This window comes from Bacidia gigantensis (genome assembly GCF_019456465.1).
Source record: "Bacidia gigantensis strain McMullin 20006 chromosome Unknown contig_246, whole genome shotgun sequence".
NCBI classification, from domain to species: domain Eukaryota; kingdom Fungi; phylum Ascomycota; class Lecanoromycetes; order Lecanorales; family Ramalinaceae; genus Bacidia; species Bacidia gigantensis.
Genome location: NW_025408602.1, coordinates 1759007 through 1783146, shown reverse-complemented (window position 1 = coordinate 1783146; position 24140 = coordinate 1759007). Strand labels below are relative to the sequence as shown.

General features: G+C 49.8%; 8 protein-coding genes across 8 annotated transcripts; 2 read left to right on the top strand and 6 right to left on the bottom strand.

Annotated features, from left to right (window-relative positions):
• Window positions 1-2459: 2459 nt before the first annotated feature.
• KY384_006206 (uncharacterized protein) lies at window positions 2460-3385 on the bottom strand (the record flags this gene model as incomplete). Its single annotated transcript, XM_044814702.1, has 2 exons — window positions 2460-2504; window positions 2528-3385. The coding sequence occupies 2 exons, from the start codon at window positions 3383-3385 to the stop codon at window positions 2460-2462; spliced, it is 903 nt and encodes a 300-aa protein (XP_044668852.1).
• Window positions 3386-5395: 2010 nt separating this feature from the next.
• KY384_006205 (uncharacterized protein) lies at window positions 5396-6469 on the top strand (the record flags this gene model as incomplete). The annotated part of the gene is made up of 2 exons (XM_044814701.1): window positions 5396-5467; window positions 5525-6469. 2 exons carry the CDS (start codon window positions 5396-5398, stop codon window positions 6467-6469), a joined length of 1017 nt encoding a protein of 338 aa, XP_044668851.1.
• A 1864-nt stretch (window positions 6470-8333) lies between these two features.
• Window positions 8334-11213, bottom strand: KY384_006204 (chitin synthase I; the record flags this gene model as incomplete). The annotated part of the gene is made up of 2 exons (XM_044814700.1): window positions 8334-8921; window positions 9012-11213. The coding sequence occupies 2 exons, from the start codon at window positions 11211-11213 to the stop codon at window positions 8334-8336; spliced, it is 2790 nt and encodes a 929-aa protein (XP_044668850.1).
• A 769-nt stretch (window positions 11214-11982) lies between these two features.
• KY384_006203 (uncharacterized protein) lies at window positions 11983-12564 on the top strand (the record flags this gene model as incomplete). The annotated part of the gene is made up of 1 exon (XM_044814699.1): window positions 11983-12564. The coding sequence occupies one exon, from the start codon at window positions 11983-11985 to the stop codon at window positions 12562-12564; it is 582 nt and encodes a 193-aa protein (XP_044668849.1).
• A 414-nt stretch (window positions 12565-12978) lies between these two features.
• KY384_006202 (uncharacterized protein) lies at window positions 12979-13767 on the bottom strand (the record flags this gene model as incomplete). Its single annotated transcript, XM_044814698.1, has 1 exon — window positions 12979-13767. The coding sequence occupies one exon, from the start codon at window positions 13765-13767 to the stop codon at window positions 12979-12981; it is 789 nt and encodes a 262-aa protein (XP_044668848.1).
• Window positions 13768-15685: 1918 nt separating this feature from the next.
• Window positions 15686-16882, bottom strand: KY384_006201 (uncharacterized protein; the record flags this gene model as incomplete). The annotated part of the gene is made up of 1 exon (XM_044814697.1): window positions 15686-16882. The coding sequence occupies one exon, from the start codon at window positions 16880-16882 to the stop codon at window positions 15686-15688; it is 1197 nt and encodes a 398-aa protein (XP_044668847.1).
• A 2360-nt stretch (window positions 16883-19242) lies between these two features.
• Window positions 19243-21307, bottom strand: KY384_006200 (uncharacterized protein; the record flags this gene model as incomplete). The annotated part of the gene is made up of 4 exons (XM_044814696.1): window positions 19243-20134; window positions 20186-20274; window positions 20396-20822; window positions 20871-21307. 4 exons carry the CDS (start codon window positions 21305-21307, stop codon window positions 19243-19245), a joined length of 1845 nt encoding a protein of 614 aa, XP_044668846.1.
• A 1159-nt stretch (window positions 21308-22466) lies between these two features.
• KY384_006199 (uncharacterized protein) lies at window positions 22467-23393 on the bottom strand (the record flags this gene model as incomplete). The annotated part of the gene is made up of 3 exons (XM_044814695.1): window positions 22467-22884; window positions 22934-22994; window positions 23048-23393. 3 exons carry the CDS (start codon window positions 23391-23393, stop codon window positions 22467-22469), a joined length of 825 nt encoding a protein of 274 aa, XP_044668845.1.
• Between the last annotated feature and the right edge of the window lie 747 nt (window positions 23394-24140).

The window sequence follows — 24140 nt, the reverse complement described above, 5'->3', positions numbered from 1 at the left end:
CATACGATTTAATGCTCGCACAAGAAGACTGGTCTTGGCTATTCAGCTCGGAGGAATTCGGTGGAAGAGTGATGGGGCTTATGTCATCGTACTGAGCGGCGGAGTGCACCTCGATGGTCGCTGCTATGTGCCTCGAAGCATCTGCGTCTGGTTAGGTCGCCAGTCTCTAGTTCAAGGGGCAGTCTCAATACCACCACAGTCATCTCCGACGGACATTGTATCGGATTGAGTGGGTGTACTGATGAGCCAACTTAGGCCTGAAAGATTTTTTTAGAAGCGAAAGCAGCGCAAGGCCTCTGGAGACTGCACGCTAAGGATGTCCAACCAATCAGAACTCAGGAGTGCTTCAAGAAGAGATTTAAGAAAGAATGCAAACGAGGAACAGAGACAGCTTTTTATGGACTTACCATTTCTACACCGAAAGCACACCGAATGCCATCTCTCTTCTGAAGCACGAACACGACAGCCATTCACTCGCCGACAGAGACGACTTTGCCATGTACATGGGGCTACACCGTACCAAGTAAGCTCAATGCGCCATGTAGGCAAACATTGAAACCATGCCTGTCGAAACATGTATTAATTACCCACTTATATAATACCTACTCAGTATTATGATGTGAGAATCGTACATTAATCGGTAATTGTTTACTGGCTCACCCTGCAGATCAATATCGCCTAAATTCGTGGTGTATGCTACAATAAAATACTCTATACCATTATTGGATCTTTTTCTTCCCACCAAACATCACAGGTCTTGTCTTGAATAAGATTCAGCGGAGCTTTAATCTCGGGGCATTCGGTTACCCAACGTAGATTCCCAGAGGACGCTAGCGGCCCTTTTAGCGAAAAGTCTAAATTTTAGCGAAAAGTCTAAATCAAAGCGTAAGGGCCAGGAACTCACAGAGACGGATGTTGACCGTTCTATTCAACTATTCTTTGGAATGGTCATAGAATGGCTATTGCTATGTAATTCGCGTTAAATTGATATCGATATTGTACGACCCCTTCAAAGACGATCCTGCATATTCTGTAGGTACGCTATTCGACGGACTACGGGTGAAAGTGCGCAGCTGCACCTGCCCTGTCGCACCCGCCACTCCCTCGGGTCCGGACGCAAGGTCGACGCACCAGGCGTTCTCATGCGTTTGGTCAAAGATCGGTAGATGGAGCATCATGGAACAGCGCGACACGGCTAACTTGCGGCTCCGTGGACAGCAATGAGGGGCACCTTCTCATCCACTAGACGCTTCTGTCCACAGCTCCCTTGTATCCGCGCAGTGCGCCCCTGAACTTCCCCTTACAGGCATTGGAACAATGACTGGACAGTAAGACCGACCGCACAGCCTGGAACATACACGCTGGGAAAGAGGTCCTAGAAAAAGAGAATGCGCCTCTTTCATCAATCGGTCGGAATCATGAACTCGACCTACAGTATTGATCAAGAAGCTAGCTGATTGCGCTCATTGATCAATGAGCATCTTCTTAATGAACCAGCATCTTATTGATCAATCAGCTGATGAGAAGGCCTTGCCGCTTTATATCGGTACAATCTTTAATTAGTTAAAAAAAAAGACTTAAAGGCGGCGGTGGCTTAGAGGTGGCACCTTTGAAAGAAGAAATAGGGATGCTTTAGGAGTAGTGACAGCTCCCTTCTTTCATAATGGGTGGTTAATATTGCCAAATTAGGAAAAGCTGCCTGCTCAGCTAAGAGCAGCAATGCCTTAGATTAACGAGTAAGATAGCTAATTGATCAACTAGCTAGCTTGCCTACCAGCTTCCGGCTCCGCAGATCAGCAAACCTCAGGCGTCATGCCCTACTACGGGAATTTGCTTGGCATTGCTCTTCTTGTGTGGTCAGTCGTGGTCCCCAGGATGTTTATCGGTATACCCGCAGCCGACCCGCGAAAGTCTGATAGCTTCGCAGGTCCGCTCATATCTATGCATATATCTCGCCCCTACATTTGCTCTTCCTCATTCCTTCAATCGTCATCTGGTAGCGGGCAAGATCACCGAGGCACTCCATCCCTGTATCCTCGAAGAACGGAGAGTAAAGCTACCATGAACCATCCGACCTTTTCAGAACAGGACTCGACTTTCCGAATAGAAGAAGAGGACGTAAGGAGGAAGGCACCATGTACGTCGTGATTATCATTGATTGGCCAATTCTAGCGCTACGTCAACCCTGCGTCCAAGGCGTCCCACATTAATCCATTTCGCTTAAATCATAGTACCACGCTCGACACGTACGGTGATGATGAATCAGGAACAACTTCACCCATTCTCGAAATATGGATGATATTGAAGCTATCGAAAAGAATGACACTGAATCGTCGTGACAACAAGGAAATACTAAATACACGAACAAATCAGAAGCTGCCTTTCATCGCCAGCCAACATTTTCTTCCACCAAATAGCGCCCTCGTCTAAATCTAGACTCCTGGAGATCTTCTCATCGATCATCCCTCCAATGGTGTTACAAGGGACAGAGACATTTCACCTTCCTGCTACGATGAGTCTCGCATACAAGTCCGCGTTTGCGTGCCACCTCGATTCTCTCCTCGGGGTTCAGGACTCGTCTCTTGCGCGGATGCTCGGATTTCCTGCGCGCAGTCCGTGGCGCTTGGCGATGCATGTATTCCTCCGGTGGCAATGCAGCGCTCTTACTCAAGCCAGTATTGATATCTGGTACCACATCCTCAATCTTTGTCTTTGGCAGTTGCTTGTCGATTGCAGCGTCTTGACTTGGGTAACCTATGGTATTAGGTGTCGCGGCTATCAAGTCTGAGGTCTTAAGCGCGCTGCTGACCGTCAATACGGTTGGCATTCCAAACATCCCACCATTGGTAGCAACAACATTTCTTGTATGATTGTCGGGAGGCATGTGCGTCATCTCCTGAAAGCCCGAGGACGATTCCCAGAGTCCAGTATTCGAATAGCCGTGACCATTCAAAGTTTGGAATAGGCAATCACTGTACTCAAGCCATGGGTAGGTGTCGTCCACCACGAAGCCAGAAGCACTGTACACATCTTGGGCTCCATGTGCGCTATCGATGATATATGAAGGACCTCCGTCGAAGCCATCTGGTCCACCATGGCTTGAGTGTATGTTACCCTCCGGAGAAGGTCGAGGGGTGATAGTCTGAGTGTCAACATACACAGGCTTATTTGTCGCATGCTGGGTCACGAACGAAGAAGCTTCTGAGAGGAGGTTCTGCGTCAGCGCAGTCTCTTGCAAGGTTCTTTGTAGCAACAGCCAACCTTCTGAGCGATGATAGAGACTACCTGTCGGATCGTCCTGATTACCAATAGAAGAAGATACAGCTTGGCTAATTGGGCCAGGACATAGCGATTGGGAGGCCTGAGGAGACATTTGATCAGCCATGGGTGTCGAGTCCTTCTTTGCAAACATTGCCAAGGAAGATGCCTGCATCTGGTCAGCCTCCAATTTTGGGTTCTTTTTGAAAGGCTACCTACCGGCACGTAGCCAATCTTAAACTAAAAGGAGGTAGCAGTGAGTGAGACGACTGAAAGGGCGCAAAGGCTGCGGACTCGAGAAAGCTCCAAGGACCGGCAAACAATTGACTCTGGAAGTTACGTTGAGGCGGATCTTTAGCAGAAAGAGTGAAATAAGAGTAGGAACAGCTGTTTAAAAGATTGACCATGACTACACCGAGAGCACACCGAAATGAAAGTCGTTAAGAAGCGACCAGCACAAGGTGAATGTGCGATAGAGGAGGAGGGGCACCATGGGATGGATCTTGTTTGGCTGTGGGACTCATCTAAAGTGAACCTTGACTAAATGTTCATCACCAGCAGAAGAGTACACGCGTCCAATCGCCAGCCAACGAGCCACTGAGTCATCATTAAGCTCTTCTGCAACTTAAGTATCCCTTGCTACGGACCATTTGCATATGCCCAATTGCGCTTTACCGTAATTAGTCAAGTTGGTTGGGGTAGGCTCGGGTAGCAGAGTCACTTGTTGCCCCCGCCACTGATACACACAACTAACTCTCATTGAAGCACGCAAATGATCACAGCCTGCTGATGTAGACCATGTTCCATCCGCTGGACTATACCCAATCAACAAACAGCGTCATCTCCTTCTCCCAGCCAGCCTGCAAGTCAGCGCTCGCGCCATGACCATTCGGTGATAGTATTTGCTACGATTAGATGGACACGACAACAGAGGCCGAGGCGGATTGACCCAATTCAAGAAAGGCTACGACCGATTCCGACTGTGACATCACATTCGCTGGAGCCCCTTTGCCTACCCCTGCACTAGGATTGCGCTTGGCACCGATATGGCTGTATTAACTCCAATTCATTATTGGCGGCGGCTTGAAAAGGCGCCTAGAACGCCGCCGATCAAGCCGCCTTTGACAGAGCTCTACCGCCACAAAAAAAGAAAAAGGTAATCATTATTATTGGGATTCGTATCCCTGCTGCTACTGAATTGTTAAACCCCCACATCGAACACCCTCCGCTCCCGCATTTCCCTCTGCTTCCTTATTTCTTACCCTTGTTCACATCACAAACCAAACCTCCTCTTGAAGACTCCTATCTTCTTAGACGCTGATTCAGTACTTTGGCCGCTAAACAGCTTGTGCGCTAAAGCGCAAGCTGTCTACTGTGCCTTCGCTATACCTGTGGTTTAAATAGCAGAGGCGGAGGAGCAGGTGGAGCCACAGAGTGCGGCGCGCGCAAAACATATGGCGAACCATTAGACCCAAAGCACGATTTTAAGAGCAAAGGGCTTCTAGGGCCTGCCGTAAAGTCACGCTTGCTATGTTGGGACTAGTGCCTTTCCCTTAGCTTCAGGCATAGAGAACTCGTAAGATCCATTCCCAAAATCTGCATTCTTCTGATGGACATGAGCATTCTAGTTGAGTGTGATCCAATCTTGATCTAAATTGTCGTCCGATCATTGTCTTCTCTCAGGCGGTCTCTATCCAAGGACTATACCCCCTTGTTCGCATGTTGCTTATGCTGGTAGGTTGACTGATTATTGATGGAGGTTACATACGAGTCGGCGCGGAGCAACACATGATACCGAGACTACGTTGCAATGATATCCATCAAGGCTCCCATTGGACACCACGTCGTTTGGTATTACAGATTCGTCCTTTCCGAAAGGCCGACGACTCGGCCGACATGTACTATCTCCATCTTAAGTCCGTTGGCGTTCCAGCTCGCATCTCATACATCATTAACTCCTTTTGCTGACCAACATAAATGGCACTATATCCCAACTTCTAACGACCATTGCAATTGACTTTCATTCTCTATCCCTTAGCCAAATTGATCTTTGAAGCGTAAGGTGCTGTATACGTGAACTCATTCCCAATCCCCATAATCCTGCATTATCCTTAAAGTCTTTCCCATCATTTTCAACATGGCCCAACAATATGCCAGCAAGCAGCCCCAAGGCTACAGTAACTACCTCAAGACTGTCGCCATCGTTGGCGTAAGTCTCTAATCCGATTGTTTTTATCCTCCATACACCTGTACTAACCCCACCAAGGTTGGCGGCCAAGTAGGCAAACACATCGTCGAAAACATCCTCAAAAACGGCAAGCAAAACGTCATCGCCCTTACGCGCGCCGACAGCAAATCTGCGGCGCCAGCCGGCGTCGAGGTCCGCAAAATCGACTATGACAACCAACAAACCATCGTTGACGCACTCCAAGGCGTCGAAGCCCTAATAATCACCATGGCCGTCACCGCCCCGCCCGAACAACAAACCAAACTCATCGACGCCGCCGCCGCCGCCTCCGTCCCCTGGGTCCTCCCCAACGAGTACGGCGCCGCGAGCAACAACGAGCAGCTCGGAAAGGACACCATGCTGGGCCCAAAGGCGCAGGGGTACCGCACGCACATCGAGGAGTTGGGGGAAAGCTCCTGGATTGGTGTGGCCTGTAGTTTCTGGTACGAGTACAGCCTGGCTGTGAGCCCCGAGGCATACGGGTTTGATTTCGCGAAGAAGGAGGTCACGTTCTTCGGGGAGGGGACGGCGAAGATTAATACGAGCACGTGGCCGCAGACGGGGCGCGCGGTGGCGAATTTGCTGGCGTTGAAAGTGCTGCCGGAGGATGAGCATGATAAGGCTCCGACGCTTACGGGGTTTAAGAATCGGTTTATTCATGTGAGTTCGTTTTTGGTGAGTCAGCGGGATATGCTGGATAGTGTCCTGCGAGTGACGGGGGGGAAGGAGGGGGATTGGAAGATTACGCATGAGGATTGTGAGGAGAGGTATAAGTCTGGGGTGGAGATGTTGCAGTCGGGGAACCGGATGGGGTTTGTAAGATTGCTCTATACGAGGGTCTTTTATCCGAATGGGGATGGGAATTATGAGGATAAGATTGGGTTGGATAATGAGGTGTTGGGATTGCCGAAGGAGGATCTGGACGAGTGGACGAAGGTTGCGACTGACATGGCGGCGGATAGGTCGTGGAGTCAGTTGGGATGAGTAGCTGAGCTGCTTTAAGGAGAGTTCAAAACGGCTGAGGGGTCTGGCCCTGTTGTGTCTTGGTGAAAAGAATCTCCGCTCTTTTTTCGGATTCAATGACTTCAATGATTGCTGAGAGTAGACAAATCTAACACAAGTGCTATACTTCAGATAAACTCTTTACATTGACGTCCCCATTCTCACTGAACGTGATATTCTCCTTCCTACCGAGTCCAGTCTACCAAGCAAGGCAAGAAGCAGAAATCTCCAGAACCGCTCCCGACTTCAATCAAAAGTAACAACGCTAGCAAAACCTGCACTTCCTCCACCGACCAATATCAAAATTCGCGAAAGCCAAAGACTTCACCTTTCGAAGCTGCACAAAACCTCCAATCATTCAACGCCTCTTTCACCCCAAGCCACGGGCAATATAAACACCCCTTCCCCATTTCCACAGCACGAGCAAGCTCTCTCGCCATCTCACTCCAGGCGCCACCGTTACGCTATCTTCTCCAATTCTCCCACCCACGACTAGGAGATAAAGGAACCCTCAATTCCGACCGCCGTTTACCTGTCCTCCTCTCCGTTCGCCAATGCCTCCCCAGTCAGCTCTCCTTATTTTTTTCTCTTTAATTGCCTCTCCTAACGGCGTCTCTATAATTACCTCTTTCTAGTCATGTTTTCTTTAATCGCCTTTGTTGATCGCTTTAACCTAACTGCGCCCCTCTAGTCGCATCTCCCTACTCTTGCAAGTCGCCCCATCCCCCTCTCATCCACCTATCCGCCTTTCCCCCTCCCATCCCCTCCCCCTCCCCATCCCTTCCCACCTCCTAACACTTTCCCCTTCGCAAGCAACATTCCGCTCCCCAGCAAACCTGCGCGCTAGACTCCACGACAGCTCACTTCCTCAATCACTCCCCACCCACCCCGCACCCCTCTCTTGCCGCAAATCCGACCGAGAACATTCGCATTTCCTTCGTGCGGGGGCGATTTGGGGAAGAAAGCGAGAGAAGAAAAGGGGGTATGGCTTCATTTAGTATGAGATGAGATGATTTGGTATAATGTAGAAAGCAGGTCAGGAGGGAGGAAAGGGGAATGACGAAAAGGTTCGGGGGAGAGGGTCGCGTGTAGTGGATTTAGTATCCTAAGGAAACAAAGACGGGATGGGGATGAGCGCGTGCTGATGGGCAACAGAGGGAATAGTGGTTGGTAAATCGCGGTTTCTATGCTTATAACGTTGATCAGATAGATGGGGTACAGACTGCGGTGTATAATCTGAGCTTTACGAGGGCGAAGGGCGTGATAGTCAGATCATTCATGATTTACCCTCGAAGCGGGGGCAGGATGTGCGGCTCAGTCAATGTTATTGATGGAGGGGATTTCTTTTCATGGAGAGTGGTTTAGGATCATGACACGTATCCCAGAAAAAGATTGAGAGGGGAGGTCGATGGATTGACAACCTGTGACTGCGAGATTGTGTACGAGCAGGGCTTAGTGTTGTAAAGGGCCAGCATGCTGCCTCGCATAACAAACCAACACAGGTAGACTTGGTCAAAAAGAAAGCCTCAAACACACCAAACCGTCTGCGATTCGAGATAAAAAGAACGGAAGAGTTGAGGACAGGGATGGCATAATGTGTGATAAAAGCATGGGTATCCTATTTCACCCCCGACTATGGACCCGAACGGAAATCTCACGTATTCATGAATTGCCAGATCCAGACTTACCTCACAGAAGTATGGTCTAGGGACTGGCTAGCTGACGGACAAGCTGGCTGGCTGAAGAACAGCAAAAGTTCAAAAATGCACAATCATCAATCCATACATCTCCGTTCCCCCATCTGCCACCCCACCTTTTCGTTGCCCTCCTAGGCTGACCTATCCTCTCACACTCCTCTAAACATCCTCACAACCAAGAACCACACAGCTCCAATAAACCTAAAAAGACTCAGCGCCGCCACACTCCAGAGTACCACGCCCATGTAAATCGTGGCGCGCTCCTGCTTCACACCAGCATCATCTCTCCTGAACAGCCTCCCCGCCGCCTTTCCTCCATCGGCATTCTTATTATCCGCCGTGTTGGTGGTAGTCTTCGCTACACTAACCCTCTCCAGCCCGCCGGCAGCAAGCACGACGGCACCCAACGTGAAATTGCAAAACAGCCAGAAAATGACAACAGCGCTTCGAAAACCCTTGTAGTAATCCTCCTGCTTCTCACTCTCGGACACTACCTTGACTTCCTTTTCGGGCTTGGTAGCGAAGATCTTGCACTCGGCGTCGTACTGGGCGTTCAGGTCGGTGTCGTCTTGCGGGATGTTGACATCGACTTTGCCGCCAGGCTTGAGGTTGACGGATTCAAGCTTTGCGGCTTTGTCGTCGCCTTTGGTGCCCCAGGTTATGTCGTGCGTGTTGCAGAAGGCGTAGACGTTGAGGATGTTAATGTAGGTTGGGGTGAGGAGGAGGTATTGGATAAACTGGGGGTGCTGTTAGGGGTAGGGGAGTAGGGGGGGACTGGAAGGAAGGAAGAGAGCGTGAAGGGAAAAGGGGATTAGAGGAAAGCTTACCGAGGTGAGGAGGTGCCATGGATCAAGGAACAGGATAGAGACAATGACCCATAAGAGGTAGGTAGACAGAAGTGAGACGATCAGTGTGAAGAAGATTTTGTTTTTGAAAACATCGCTGAATTGGAAGCCGTCCTTGTCGCGGGTTTCAGCTTGAATGGATTTCACGGTGATAAAGATCGAGGCGAAGATAAGGTATATCATGATGCCGACCCAAAAGTAGACCATTGTCATATAGAACTTATTGGAGCCTTGAGGCCGATTTCCAAGGGCAAGGACGAAGCAGGTGAGCAGTGTTGCGAGATAGAGCCACTCAAAGACAATACCGAGGATGTTGCCCGCTGTACCTAGCAGTGCTTTGTCACCGAGGGAATTAGTCAAGATGTGGAATACGAGGAAGAAGTTGCCGATAGCGAACCAGGCAAATATCATGTTGAAGGTTTGATAGATGAATTCGATGAAGATCATGAATTTTCGCAGGAAGCTGTGGTCGCTCCGCCTCATTTGGTAGAAATGCGTGATGGCATAAACAGCTGCGAAGAAACTGCCGTTGAGCCATCGCCGCCTCTGGAGGATGAACTCGGCCATTTGGTCAGGAACATCAGTTTCACCTGTCGCAGACTTGACGTACTGGAGGATCCATCGACAGTTTCGTTTGGTGACCAGTTCAAAGCAGAGGATACGATCCTCAGCAAGGTACATATTGGCAGTGAATATACCAGCGTTAGCTCCATGCATCTTCTCGCCAGCGAAGTATTTCTCCAGCGGACCTTGGCCAGTTTTGTCGTTCTGAAGTGCAATGAACCGATAGGCTGAAAAGGCACCAGGCAGCACAGAGATGAAGCCAAATGCTGATTCAAGTGGCTTGTCAAGAATATTGCTCATCTTGTACTCAAAATTCTGCGTAGCAACGAGAGGATTGATGAGCTTTTTGCCCGAGCTCAACATGACTTTGATCTCTCCGCAAGCGCCTCCGCACATCGGCTCTAGATCAAATGCTTTCCACAGGTTGTAAATTGAATCCTTTCCAGGCTTGGTGCCAGCATCAAGTAGAACACAGATGTGGGGATCCAGAACACGACCAAAAGCCTGAAAGAACCAACGATGAGAGTTGATCTTCTTCTGATTCTTCTCCTTCAGACAAAATACCAGCTGCACAGGCGTTGCTCCTCGGGGCTTAAGCTGCACCGTCTTTCCCTTCAACTCCATGCCGACCTGAGTAGTATATTCATAAACATGTGCGGTGACATCCTTGCCATTGACTTGTTGCTTCGCGATTCCATCTTGGTAGACACCCAACCCAGCCAAGACAGCTTTCGTCCTTGGATTTATCTTGGCTCGCCCATCGCTGACAACGCATACGACAATCTTCTTCCAAGCCTCCCTGCCCCAAGTCTTGCTGTTTGTCCTTGAGCACATATGCTCTATATTCTTAAATACACCGATCATGGTTCTTGCAAATAAGAAATCGTCTTCATTGTACATGGTCACAACGATGAAGAGCTCTGTATGTCGAGGCTTCGCAAACAAGCGTTGCCGCAAGGTGAACCGTGCATCATAGAATTCGGAGGGGTCACAGGTAGCTGCAGAGTACCTCATGTGTGTGAACTCATCTCTTTCTGGCGGCTCTGCGTGAGGCACTTGATTCAACAGCTTTGGGGGTATCGGGCAATCAAGCACCAAGTTGCCATTGAAAAGCTGTACTTCTTTTACAGTCTTCCACCTACGAATGGGTGCCGGACCCGGACTGGGAGAGTGGGCAGGTGGTGGGCCTCCATACTCTGGCTCTAAAGTATGTGGATCAGGCCCATATGAAGTGCTTGTTTGGAGTATTGGCCTTTGATCATTCTCATCGTGGTACTGCTGGTGGGTCTCGTTTGTAGGGTAATGTGACAGGTCGTCGTCATATGGATGCGGAGAGTATGGCTGGGTATAGTACTGATCATGATGTGACTCTGGAGATACAATGTAGTCGCCACTCGCATGTCCTTGATATTGGCCAGTTGGTGGGTATTGGGCCTCATAAGCCTCATTGTGATGGAAGGAGCTATTTACATTTTCAACGGAATAGGTCGGCTGTGGCGCAAGCCTGTCAACGTGCCCGGCTGGTATCTGTAGCTGACTTGGCTGCGGTCGATATGGACCGTCGTTCAATTCGTAGCCATGGAGCGGCTGTCCTGGTGAGGGAGTTCGGTGGGGAGACATTTGAGGATGGCGCGGAGGATAATCATCGTCGTCGGGAGGTTGTCCCGGAAAATCTGAGGTGGGTCAGCGATACAGTGTACGTCATTTGCAGGCGAGTTCTTTGTCTAGTGGTGACAAGCTTTCATTGTTTCTTTGTTCCTGCACCAGGGGAGTTCTCCCTACCTAAGCGATTGTATGACATCTTGGGGGGCGTTTAGGGGGTAGACGCGGGGAGACGTGAGGAATGTGAAGGAGGCACGTGGAGTGCGAGAGCCTATCAAAGCTACACTGAGATGCTCTGGGTCATGCACTTGCTGCGTGCTCGTTTCATCCCAAGCACGAAAATGATTGAAACGTCGGTTCAATTGCTTTGTTTCTTCAATATGAACAATCAGGGGATACGGAGGCGGGGATTCGCGAAATCTGCCCCAGTGTAGAGTGCGAGGCAGACAAGATGAAGTTGACAGCTCTCAATAGTGACAGTGCCCTCAGGTGATATATCTGACGGCGCTGTGGCCTTGCCGTCGAATAATCTCCTTCCTTCCTGACTAGAGAAACTGAGCCTGTTCCGTAAATAGCAAAGCTCATCAGCCCCCCGGAATCCTTGGCACCCTCCCCCCATCTAGACCGCGCCACGCGTCGCACCTCCCCAGCCCGAAGTGGCTCCCTCGGGCCTGTGAATGGCCGGAATCTCACTGGGCTTGAAACGACCCAGAGCGCAGATGGTACGGTCGTGACGCTACATTCACTTGGAGACTCTAGTCTTTGCAACAGTCCTACAGCAGTCAGGATGCCGCAGACCAAATCGAGTGCAAAAGCCAGTGATGCTTCTGCGACTGCGCAAGGAACGTCGACCTCTTCACGTCCAATTTCCGTTCTCTTCGTCTGTCTGGGCAACATCTGCAGGTCCCCAATGGCCGAAGCCGTCTTTGCATCATTGACTGCCTCGAACCCTGGCGTAGCGAGGATTGATTCTGCTGGTACTGGAGCGTATCATGCTGGGGACTCGCCAGATTCTAGGACAATGGATACTCTAGCAGAGAATAATATCAACGACTACGATCACGCTGCCCGCAAAATGGTAGCTACCGACTTTACGGATTTTGATTACATCTTGGCCATGGATGAGGACAATCTAGACGATCTGGAGAGTATGAGGAGACGGCTGATGAAGAAGGATTCCAGCGCCGCAAGCCATAGGGGTCAATTAATGCTCTTTGGGGATTTTGGGGGCAAGAAGGGCGAGCAAGTTGTTGATCCGTACTATGGCGCTCGTAATGGGTTCTCTGTTGCCTACGAGCAGATGGTCCGTTTTACAACTGGTTTCGTCGAACAGGTCCTCACGAAAGTCGAAAATCCTAAGAATGCATAGTATCACGTTATGAACTTTATGTGATACTCCGATTACAGATAAGCATGGAATTCTATTCGACCTATCTGCAAACATTTTCCTCTAAAGTCGACCTGCATAGCATGTAAGACGCTCTGAATAAGCATCCAGGGGAAACTATCACCCCAGACAAATAAGCTCGGGCCTGATTATGATTCTGGCCGGTAGAATGACGGACTTGCCCATCGGGCCGACATTGAGAAGCTTCACCCTGTATTTCCGGGTCCTCCATGACTTCTAGCCTGTTTCTTAGGTCACGGGATCATTCATCGTGTCCTCTCGAATTGCGTGCTCATGGATCACCTTCTAAAGCGTCCTCGAAAGCCCACCAAGGCTTCTAAAGGATATGTCAGCACATCATGCCACATTTCCTCGCATTCAATCGTGTTGAACTGGTCACTTACCAATCACTTCCTCATAAAGCCTCACTGCGAAAGGTCTACTAAGCTCGTACGCCCTGCGAGCGGCTGCCCTCTCTTGCGCCAGCTTCCGCTCCGAAATATGTCGTAAGCGATTCTCCTTTAGGATAGTCTTCATGAAATATTCGAATTCTCGATCCGATGATTCTTTATGAGCTGAGATCAGTCGCTTTATCGCTTCGATCCAATGTTTCGCGGAAACAGTAAAGACCCAGGCGAATATGTAAAAGAGGAAGATGGATGTCCAGATCGAGCGCTGATGACGCTGATAGCCGGCTTTCACCTGCTGAGCCCAGGAGTTCATCTCGACTTTCAATGCGTCATACGTCTCTTGAAGGTTCTTCCTGGTAGCCTGCGGTGCATAAATGAAATTCACGCTAAGGTAGGCGGTGCCCCAAGCGATTGCTTGCACCAAGAGCGAGGCCACAATCTCGGAATAGTATAAATCAGCACCGCAACAGTATCCGATGAAGAGGATGAACAGCACGCCGAAGATAAGGTGGACGCTGTCTTCAGCTACGGTCAAGTTCGTTGGAGTCTGCTGGGAGGCCTTCTTTGTACCACTGGAAGAACGTTTCGCCTTGCGAGTTGGTGCGCGTCGATCTTTTTCGCGTACAAGTTTGACCCACTCATCTGAAATCTCGCTACTACTGCTCTTATCGGTGGTCATCTTCGTGTCGTCAAGCGTTGGGGAAACGACTGGTGGGGTCGTGGCGGTCGCTTTGGTAGAGTCAAGAAGACCCTCTCCAGATACTCCAGCACTCATTGTGAGAACTGGGGCAGAGATAAGTCGATGATTTATCGATGAAAGTGTGTTGTGGAAATGCTGAGATTCTCGAGATGGGAGTTGTGAAAGAAAGAAAAGTCCAGAGGAAGATGCAGAATTTATGCACCCTGTTGCCAAGGGAAGAATCAAGTGTTACTTTCGAGTGGGACAAATCAGTTGTGTACCGCCACTGTGACCGCCACTGTGGGGCGTTCTGAGTTCAAAGTGTCCATTGTTCATACTCTTACACTCTACACGTGACCCTCCATCAACAACAATTGGAAGCCGCTGTGTTCCACATACGTTTGAACCACTAGCTTTCAGAACCATCGTCGCTGCAAGATGTGTCACTCGACCTCTATCATCGTCGCCTTCGCGACATACATACAAAAGTTTTGCCTCATAAGACTGGTTTCCCGTTGGCCTGAAAGATCGCTCATTGACTAGGCGCAACCACCTTCATGGAGATGACACTCAAAACAGAACCCGCCCTCCATCGGCTATGCAACGCTTGAATCTTTCCGAAAGCGAGTCGCTTTACCAACTCCGAAAACACTCAGACCGCGTATATAGGTGACCATATCGGGCTTCTCTACGACGAAAGCGCCAAACGTTCCACTCCTCAATAGGTCGACGCACCCACTTCCTGCATCTGCCCATCAATCCCGGCTTTTTCAGCTCGAAATCAATAAGGTCTGTTTCAAGACTTGAAGGACTCCCTATGCCCAGGTATCAGCCTTGTCTCCCCATACTTACACGGTTCAGCGACAACGTATGTACCTGACACACTTGATACTCCTTCAATGATAGCATTCTCAAAGATCGCTGGGTTTCTGACGCGGAAGGTATTGGTTCTGGTACTATTCATAACGACCGTTTTGTCGAGTGGTACTTCAGACGCAAGGTCAGGAGGCGTGGTCCTCTCGGCCAATCTGCCTGGGATGGTGGATGAAGCAGGGTTGAGCTGGGCCTCCCAGGGGTACGGTAGAGGGCGCTGATGTGGTAAGGGAATGCATTGGCGCTCTAGGGGAGCTCCCTCGGACGATGGGCTGGGGTCGTTTGTGTCCATCATCTCTAGAGTACCGACTTCCTGTGAAGCTGCCATATCAATGCGTTCAAAGGTGAAATTGCCAATATGCTCTTCGAAAGAGGATGATTTCTACCACGTTCGTCTTCTTGATGGGACTAGACTGAGGGCTATGATCGACAGAATCCTACTTCGTCATGGTTTTGAATCGACAAAAGTGCTAAGACAATAAATATCATGACATTCAAAAGTATCACCGAAACGAAAATTTGACAAAAATTCTGGGGGAGAAGACACTGAACCGCCTACATCCTTGGGAATTCATCAAACAGCGCGTTGACATTGAATGAAATGAAGAGGAAATAAAATCGGCGAGGGGATTGCTTTTGTATCTGGTAGGTGGGATCCCAAGACTCCAGGACCCACAAGGAGGTCAAGCCAGAGCGCCTCAAACTTTACATTTTCTTCAGATGATTTGAGATCCGTCGACGTCGCTATACTTGAACAAAGCTGCGCAGAGCCCTGTAGAGCCTACCCATCACAGCATTAACTTGAATTCTAGTTTCTTCCGTCACGAAACAAGTCACACATGCTTGTCTCTGCACAATCTCACATCTGGCACGCATGACCTCTCCATACGCCGACAAAGCCCCGTATATTCACCTGACAGCCACTTCCGCCACAATGGTACACACGTTTTCTCACATACGTCATGCCAATACATCAACACCAATGGAAACGCCTGCAAAGCCATCACCACTACCATCTTCATATCATCTCGTCGCTAGTTCAACGCTCTTCTGAGCGAGTCCCGCATTATCTCTTCCCGCGCGACGCTCAGTCTAATGCACGTCATTCACATCACTCCCTAGCCTTGATTGATGTCCGAGTCTACGACTCGCTCGCAATCTGCCTTAATCTCTCCCTCCGATGTCTAAGCAGCCTGCTCGTGCTGTCATGCACCTCGTTGATGACACGCTGAGGGCTGCCTGTTACAGACGATGGCCCAGGGAGGTCGAGGTCCAGATAGATGAAGTTTGGCCGTCTTTCCAGCCGCGATAAGTGAGCAGTGACGCCATTCTCCCCGTCCGACGTTGTATCAACCTCTGTCGTCGGTTGAGAGGTTGTGGTGGAGGCCGAGGTGGAGGCGGCGGCAGGTGGAGTAGAAACCCGCAGGAACGACGCCATAAACTCCTCCCGCTCCATCATCATCCGAGGAGTCGTGGACAACGGTTCCTCCTCTACCGGCTGCTCTGGTCCCAGATTATCCATGAACTCCTCCACCTCTTGCGATGTCATTTCAGGTGGAGGAGTGGAGGCCAGCGTTTCCTCCTCTGCTGTCTCTTCCTGGCTGTCCAGATGGTCAACTGTCATCATGACTTGAGGACCTGTGGCCTGTGGGAACTCCTGCCCTTCCTCCTCAGCTCCCCCTTCTTGAACCAAACGAGTCGGGTCCTCGTCCACCAATACCGCCGTCTGAGGAAGCCTGGACAAACGGATGATCTCCTCTCCCGCCTCAGAAATACCGCCATCTTCATACGGAATCAGCGGTGGGAGATCGGATACACTCAACTCGACTCCCCACACTTGGAGTAGCGCGGATGCATGCGTCTGCGTTTGCCTCGCAGCCCTTAACCGTTGTTCAGACATTGCCAACTCCATCAAGGCTGGAAATCTCTCCGTCAGTCTTCGAGAGGGAAGGATCTCGTCGCGGAGAATCTCAACGAGGGTCTCCAGCATCCTCACACGCTGCTGATATGCACGCATCTGCTCTATGAACCTCGGATGCTCCTCCAACGGCGTGAAGGTCTCTGCTGGCTCTCGTGCCGGCATCTCGTCGTCATCATCGCTATCCTCTTGCACGGAAGGAGTATGAAGCCAGGGAAAAAGGGCGAATCTGCGGTATGCAGGGCAGTAAATATGCCCATATGTCCTTCGGGTGTCGTCCCACCTCTCTCGCTGCTCAGGGCTGACTTCGTCCCTGAGGTCAGAATACTCAAGATCACGAGGATGCAGTGGGGGGCGACGCAGACCGATAGATTGGGCGAGGCGATCAAAGTCGCCCTTTGAGAGGACGTTGGCCCTCATTTTGGAGGTAGATGTTGAGATGGGGTAAGTGACTGATGTTTGCTTCTAGAAAAGGCAAATAAGGATTATGATCAACAAAAGTGGTTTGTTTGAGAAGTACGAGCTTGCAATCGCGTCTGCTTTTTGATTGTTCCTACTCAAATGTATCTTCACAAAAGAATTTGACATGACTTAAATACTAGAAGAGTGAATCACACGAAGCTTCTGGCATGGCAGTGGGCTGGCACCTTGAGAAGGAAGCCTCCACCCAAAACGGTCGGTAAGAAGTATGGGCAAGCATTCGTCCAATGAACTACTCGAACCGCTTGAGATTTGCGTTTGTGGACCGTTGACAACATGCTTGTTTCATCAGACCTTGCTCTGCCCAAGAGTTCTTCTTTGAACTAGCTCCTTTGTCATATTGTTAGCAAGAATAAAATTGGTGCAATATTCCCTGAGTCTAACTATTCCCTGCCATCTACACAGCATGTCTCAAACAAGGCGACGCAGACCTCGGATGCCCTCCCTATCTCAACCAGTCACCCAAGAAGTCACTTATTATACAAGGTTCCACACGAAATGGAGCCACAGGCCCTACCAGTTGTGAATCTTCCACCTGTCAAACAAGGTTCCAAACCTAGCAGGTGCCACGAACTCTACAGTTCTTGTCCTGACTCCACTCCCCCATATATAAAGACTCTTCTTTCCCTTCTACTTTTTCTTCTTCTTCTTCATGTCTTCCACCACGAACAACCCTATCTCTCAGCTCACCAACCACCAACCACCAATCCACACCATCCACAACAAAAGAAACCACCTCCACCACACCACCAAAATGCAGTAACCAACAAACACCAATCCCACCTCACCACCTCCAATCTCACTACCACCTACTCCGAAGAGCCCCTAACAATGGCACCAAATATTCACCGTCCGGGATCGAATGGAGGCTAAGCATGTCCCTCCGCCTTCATCCTCCGTCCCCTAAGGCATCTCCCCCTCCCCTCCCCTATCCTCACTTCCCCTATGCTGATTCCCCTCCCGCCCTTCCGCCACCTGCTGTTCACCCTGGGGAGGGGTGGGAGAGGGGAAGGGAAACAGGGAAGGGGAAGGGAAAAGGGGATGGGGATGGGGAGGGACAAGAGGATAGGGATGTCTATCCCTTTTCCCTATCCTCCCCTCTCCCCCCCTCCCCCCTACTCCCCCTCTCTTACGTCACTCCCCTCCCTTCCCCTATGCTAATCCCTCTCTCACCCCTCCACTATCTACTTTCAGCCTGCGGAGGGGTGGGAGAGGGGAAGGGGGAGGGTGGAAAAGAGGGAGGGGGAAAGGGGGAAGGGAGGGAAGAAGAACAGGGAGGGGAAAGAGGAGAGAGACGGGGATAGGGATATGTTACCCCCTTTCCCTATCCTCTCTCTCTCCTTCTTCCACTCTCACGTCACCCCCCCTCCCTCCCCTATGCTGATCCCCCTCCCGCCCCTCCGCCACCTGCTTTTCATCCTGCGGAGGGGTGGGAGAGGGGAAGGCAACAAGGAGGGGGAGGGGGAAGGGTACAGGGAAGGGGGATAGAGGAAGGGAAAGGGACAAAAGTGGAGGAAAGGGAAAAGAAAAGGGAGGGGAAGTGGGGAGAGAAGGGGATAGGGATAAATATCCCCTTTCCCTATCCTCTTCTCTCCCCTTTCCCTCTCCCACGTTGCTCCCTTCCCCTACGCTTACTCCCCTCTCCTATGCTGATCCCCCTCCCACCCCTCCGCTACCTGCTTTTCACCTTGCAGAGGGGTGGGAGCGGGGAAGGGGAGAGGAACAAGGGCAAGAGGGAAGGGGGAAAAGGAAAGGGGAGGGCAAGGGGAGGGCAAGGGATAGAAGGGGAGAGAAAAGAGAAAGGGAGGTCTTCCCTTCCCTATCCTCTCCTCTCTCCTCCCTCCCCCCTACCCCTCCAGCCCCTCCGTCGCCTCCATTTACGCCTCCACTGACGCTTCTGGCGTGTCTTACACTGCGGAGGGGTGGGGATAGGGCTGGAAGTGGGAGTGGAGAGTGAGGGGGGTGAATGTGATGCCGCGTGGAGATATGTGTTGGCCTGAAAGGCTTCAGTTGTGAAAACCCTTTGAGCTCAGCGCCTTGTCGGGAGACTGCCATGTTTGAGCTGCATGCTTCGGTTGTCTCTTACTTATATGCCTCAAGTTCGAAGAGCTTCTATAGACTGCCCACCTCTGAGATCTGGCTCATTGTTGCCTTATCGTTTCGACCGTTACGTACATTTGTCAGCTCGTCGACTCGTCCCGTGCCTATTAACATTCCGCCTTTAATTATTCCCGTGAGGTTTTTCTCGTCTCTTCTATGATTTCGTAAAATTCCGACGTTGCCAACGAGATATCAAAGAGCTATTGCCAGCTTCCTGGCATTTTTGGCCGACGAGGCTCCTTTGCAACAAAACTTTCTTCAATCCTCACGCTGTCTGCATTGAATCCGTCTTCAAATTTGAGGTTTATTGAGAGCTTGCCACCATTAGTTTTGAAGGTTATGCCCTCAGGTTGCAGTGCAAGCTCGGTTCTGATGTACTTTGTCAGGTCTTTCCCAGAGTTTGCGATCGTGTTTAACCACCAGCGGATTATATCTGTTTTCCTACGGGTGACTTGAGTGGCGGTTGGTTCCTGAGAGAAACGTGTTCTGCGTATTGAGCTCCACCCCCTTGGCTGACGATGTGCCAAGCGCAACATATACCACATAGGGCTTTGCCCATTCTTGTCTCGAGCATGAAGATCGATGTGACACTCTATTAATCTGGAAGCTATCTGTCCAATCTGAAGTAATGGGTCTAAGTAGATGGAATCTACTAATTTCCATACACCATAATACGCTATCCTTCCAGGACAGCAGTGAAGAACGTTTCTGTCATATTTGTCTTTCACCGTGGTGAAAAGAGGGCCGTCTTCTTTTGACCATAGAGTCTTGAGCCATTCTTTCCTGTCGTAATGGATAGATAGAGATTTCAAATAGAATATTATATGCATCAGGTGGCGATGGTAGATTGATGTCCCAGGGTCAAGTCCAAGCCATCCAGATTTGTCGTAATTGAAATTCTCATGAGATCTCAAATACCTGAATGATTCAACATCACCTTGCCAGGCGGAAAAAACATTCGAGTCCCGCGATGATCCGAGCAGTGGATCGCACCTACCTTGTTCTACGAGAACTCTGACAGTGTCCTGGATGCTTGGATGTTTTTTGAACTTCATCAAAGGTGCACTTTCTGCCAGAGCCATCAAGGGAGTCCTTATCTTGTGAGCCACATATCAGACAAATGGGTGTGTGCGATAGACTTACCCTATATCCCGAGAGTATATCTCATTCGCATCGGATCCCCTCTCAATCAGTAACTGACAGATGTCTGGGCAGGCCAGGTGCGCAGCAATCTATTACCTAGTCAGTAATAATGCACGACTGACTTTACATTCTGCGTACATGTAGAGCGCTGTGTCCTGTGGTTGTGAAATCGAAAGGAGTAGCTTGTCTGGTATCTAACAACTCACGCACATGCAAGATGTCTCCCTTTCGGCAAGCCTCGAAGATAGGGGAATCAGGTTTCGTCATGTTACAAGGCTTGAGAACGTATTGCCAGTTACTGGAGTTCGTGTCTGGGTGAAAAGAGACTCCACGGCCTCCCAGCCAGTGAGCAAGATGCAAGCGAAGTCTCCACGCTGTCTCTTGATTAGGCTGATCACTGTCGCCCCTGGAAAGAGTACGATTTGTAGAATCAGTGGTACTCTGGTAGTGGATGGTCCCAAGGAAAAGCCAAAATGATCTCAACTGTGTCCACCTACTTGGCGGCGCAAGATGTTGATCTGGAGATAAGGCGAGGTTTCCAGTAGGTGCGATTGCCTTGTCGAAATTAGCTTTGTCACATGTCGGAGCATTTGCATCAGGAGTGCGGGTTCGTCTGATCATCAAGTCAAGCTTCGACCTATTTCTACTTAGCAGTGTCTTTCGGATTGATCAAATTAAAGCATACTGGAGCATAAGCTGGTTGACAACAAGCAATGACATAAGCGTACGCTGTATTTGAGGCATGAGATGGCTGATGCGATCCCTTTTTCTAGCCAACTTGAATGACGCCATATTCAAAGTGCGCCTGGAGCATAATGCCCTTTGGTAATCACCCCCATCCGTTGCTTCGTCAAGAATACTCTGCAATGTATTGCAAACATCTTGGCACATCTTCAAAGCTCTTGAGGCCAGCCCATTCGACAATGACTGTTCACCTTGACAATTCTGTAGCTTCTCAAACTCCTGTAATGTCTCCGACAAGAATGTAGCCTCAGTCAACAATGTTTCGAACTCTTTCGGCGCACCTTTGACGGACTTAAGAAATGACGAGAGCTTGTCCACCTTTTCGATGAGCTGAACAGCCAGAGGCGCGACCCCGATTATTCCCAGGACCTCGGTCATAGCTGCAGATTCGTTTGGTGTGACCTGAGGCTCGTGCTGATTGCAAAGAGTGAAGATGAAAAAGCGAAAGGCTGGAAGTGTTCTCGATCATGGCACAAAAGCTAAGCCACATTTTGCGACACGAGTCATTGGTGAGCTGCACGATTAGCTAAGTAAGGCTGGATGCTAGGCAGAATGCCCAAATGAACCTTATGCATCCATGATAGCCTATCAAGTTCGCCATCGAGCCACCCAGGTGTTCATAATGAAAGCATTTAAGTCGAAATAGGATAATCTGCCATGCAAGTTAGTAGGCAGATCACGTAAAGCGTGTCCTTGACTGAGGTCCTGTTTGCAACGTCATGATATATATGTTTACCAAGTCTGTTCAATCCAACAAGCATGAACCGATTGCACCAATAACGAAACAATGGCATGGACCTGCCGTGAATCTGCCATGAAGCAAAGAAATCGTATACTGCCAAACATCGATGATCTTATCAAAGAAGCTGCGACAAGGCAATGAAGCACACGTAGTGTATCTTACTCGTCGCAAGACTCCATTCCAGCCCTAACCCTACCGAATCCCACATTTGGACCTTTGCAATCAACAATCTGCCGAAATGAACATAAAAATCCACAAGCAAAGACATTGTGAGAAAGTAAATTGGACTTTGGACTATTTTTGTGTTAGGATTCATCCTGCATTGGTATATGCAACGGCACTGGTTGAGGTTCGAGACAAGCAGATGACAGCAGCCTTGTCCAGTAAACATTGATGTCTAGTCTTTCACTACTTCTATTAGAATCGCTCGCGGGTATAAATATAAAGCTTCAAAGCCTGCGTTTCGAAGGCCTTTCGATACTCCAATCCTCCTCATAAGCGCTGCTTGAAGATAAAGCAAAGTATGTCATCAACTCTGCAGTCATGGACTGCCGACTGCTGTAAATAAGACAGCTATCCGTGTTAGATAACTCATCCGAAATGGTTCCGAAGCCTTAGTTTTCCATTTTCTCCTCCTCGGAAATTTCGCCTTTTCTCGATGGCAGAAGTCTGCCACTACCGAAGACAGGGCCAGGGTGGGCGGGGATCAAAGCGTATGCAGCGATGATGACCATTCTTGAGACTCAAACGTTAGTCTGAGATTTTACCAGCGCTGGAAAATGCATGACGTATGACTTACGAGGCTTCGAGGGCATTGAAAAGCTTCTCATCTCTAAGTGCAGTGCTGTTCCGGTCGTATCCCTGATGTAGTTCGTAAATTCGATAGCAGCACCGGATGAAGATCAAGATAGTTGCCAGGGTTAGGAAGGGGACCATGATCTTGAAACTGGTAGATAGTGTTTGAGCAGTCCAAAGGGATCGAGACCTGATGGCATAGTCGATACACAGAACGGTGAAGACAAAGAGCGTGATGACTTGAATGGACAGTCCGGCAAGGGCGATGTTGACACCGGATGAGTCTCCACCATTAGATGTAGATGAGATGGCTCCACCGGCGGCTTGGAGGATGAGGCTGATAATGTCGAAGGGAATGAAGAAGTAATAAAACCACTTCGGGTCGAAACGACTGACTGAGACTGAGATGTATGTCACACTGCGTCTGGAGTCAATTTTGGCAACAAAGTTGAAGCCGTAGAACTTACATCTTGGCAATCATGACATAGATTGCAGCCGAGAAGAAGACAGGTCCAATTGTAATGAGCACTAAGGACAGAGGGTTAGTTTTGTGGTTTTTCAGTCCTGGGGTTTCAACACACCAATTTGCATAATGAAACCTGTCTGTCCCCAAGGATTGTGGTAATATAGAATTCTGCCGACATAACCCAGAATTTCGTCTAAGCAGCCGAGAACCATGGCTGACATGTAGGTCCATGCTCGGTATCGCACGCCCAACCCTATCTGAATCATCATGCACAAGGCATAGAGGACGATCAAGGTAATGCTGCCAGGTAGAGTAGGACGATAGCCGTAAACGGTCAGTTCGACAGGACAGACAGATAAGGTGCAATTGACATCGTCGCCCCCTCCTGCGTAGATGAGACCATTGGTGGGGTTACGGTAGTAGGGAACGTTGCTGTCGTCTGCTCGAGGGACCAGGGCCATGATAGGATGATAGGCAAGAGTAGCAGATTGGTGGTTGCTGCAAGATCGAGGACTGTTGTCTTGAGTGACGTCCTAGGGGAGTCGTCGAATTGATCGAAGGGCAAATGCAATGGTATGTTGTGTCAATGGATGTGGACAAGCACCGGGGATTCAATTTTTATATGAGAACCCAAGTATTCGTGACGGCATTAAAAGAACCATGGCCCTACCACACGCCAAGAGTAATACGCAATGTTTCAGCATGGCTGAGATTGCATCTGAACTTCTGAAGGTGGTAACTCTGCATGAGTGCAGATTAAGCGATTACGCTGACACCCCTTCGCACCTTGAATTCGACTTGGGAGCCAGCCAACTCATTTTTAGATTTGAAATCGCAAGCATTGGCGAGTTAGGTAGGGATCTGAAGGATTTAGTGATGCCATCCACAAGGATACTTGGGATGAACCCAATCTATGAGGTATCTGCACGTGGCGCCAACAGTCACTAAAATCGCCGGGCTAACCGAGAAAGGGGTCCATCTTTCGAGCACACCAAGCATGGTGGCCGATCCCTCTTCGGATCACGGTACGCTAATGTCGGCTGAGAAGACCGTCGACCCGAGCCACTTGAACAGCCTGTCCAACGCGATACCATTGAACGAGGATCCATTTCCATCATTCCTTGGTGAAGTGAGCCGCGGGGTACAGCTGCAGAACGTCGAAGTACCGCCTGACGTCAGACGAGCGGAGAGATACTCTGCTTAACCGA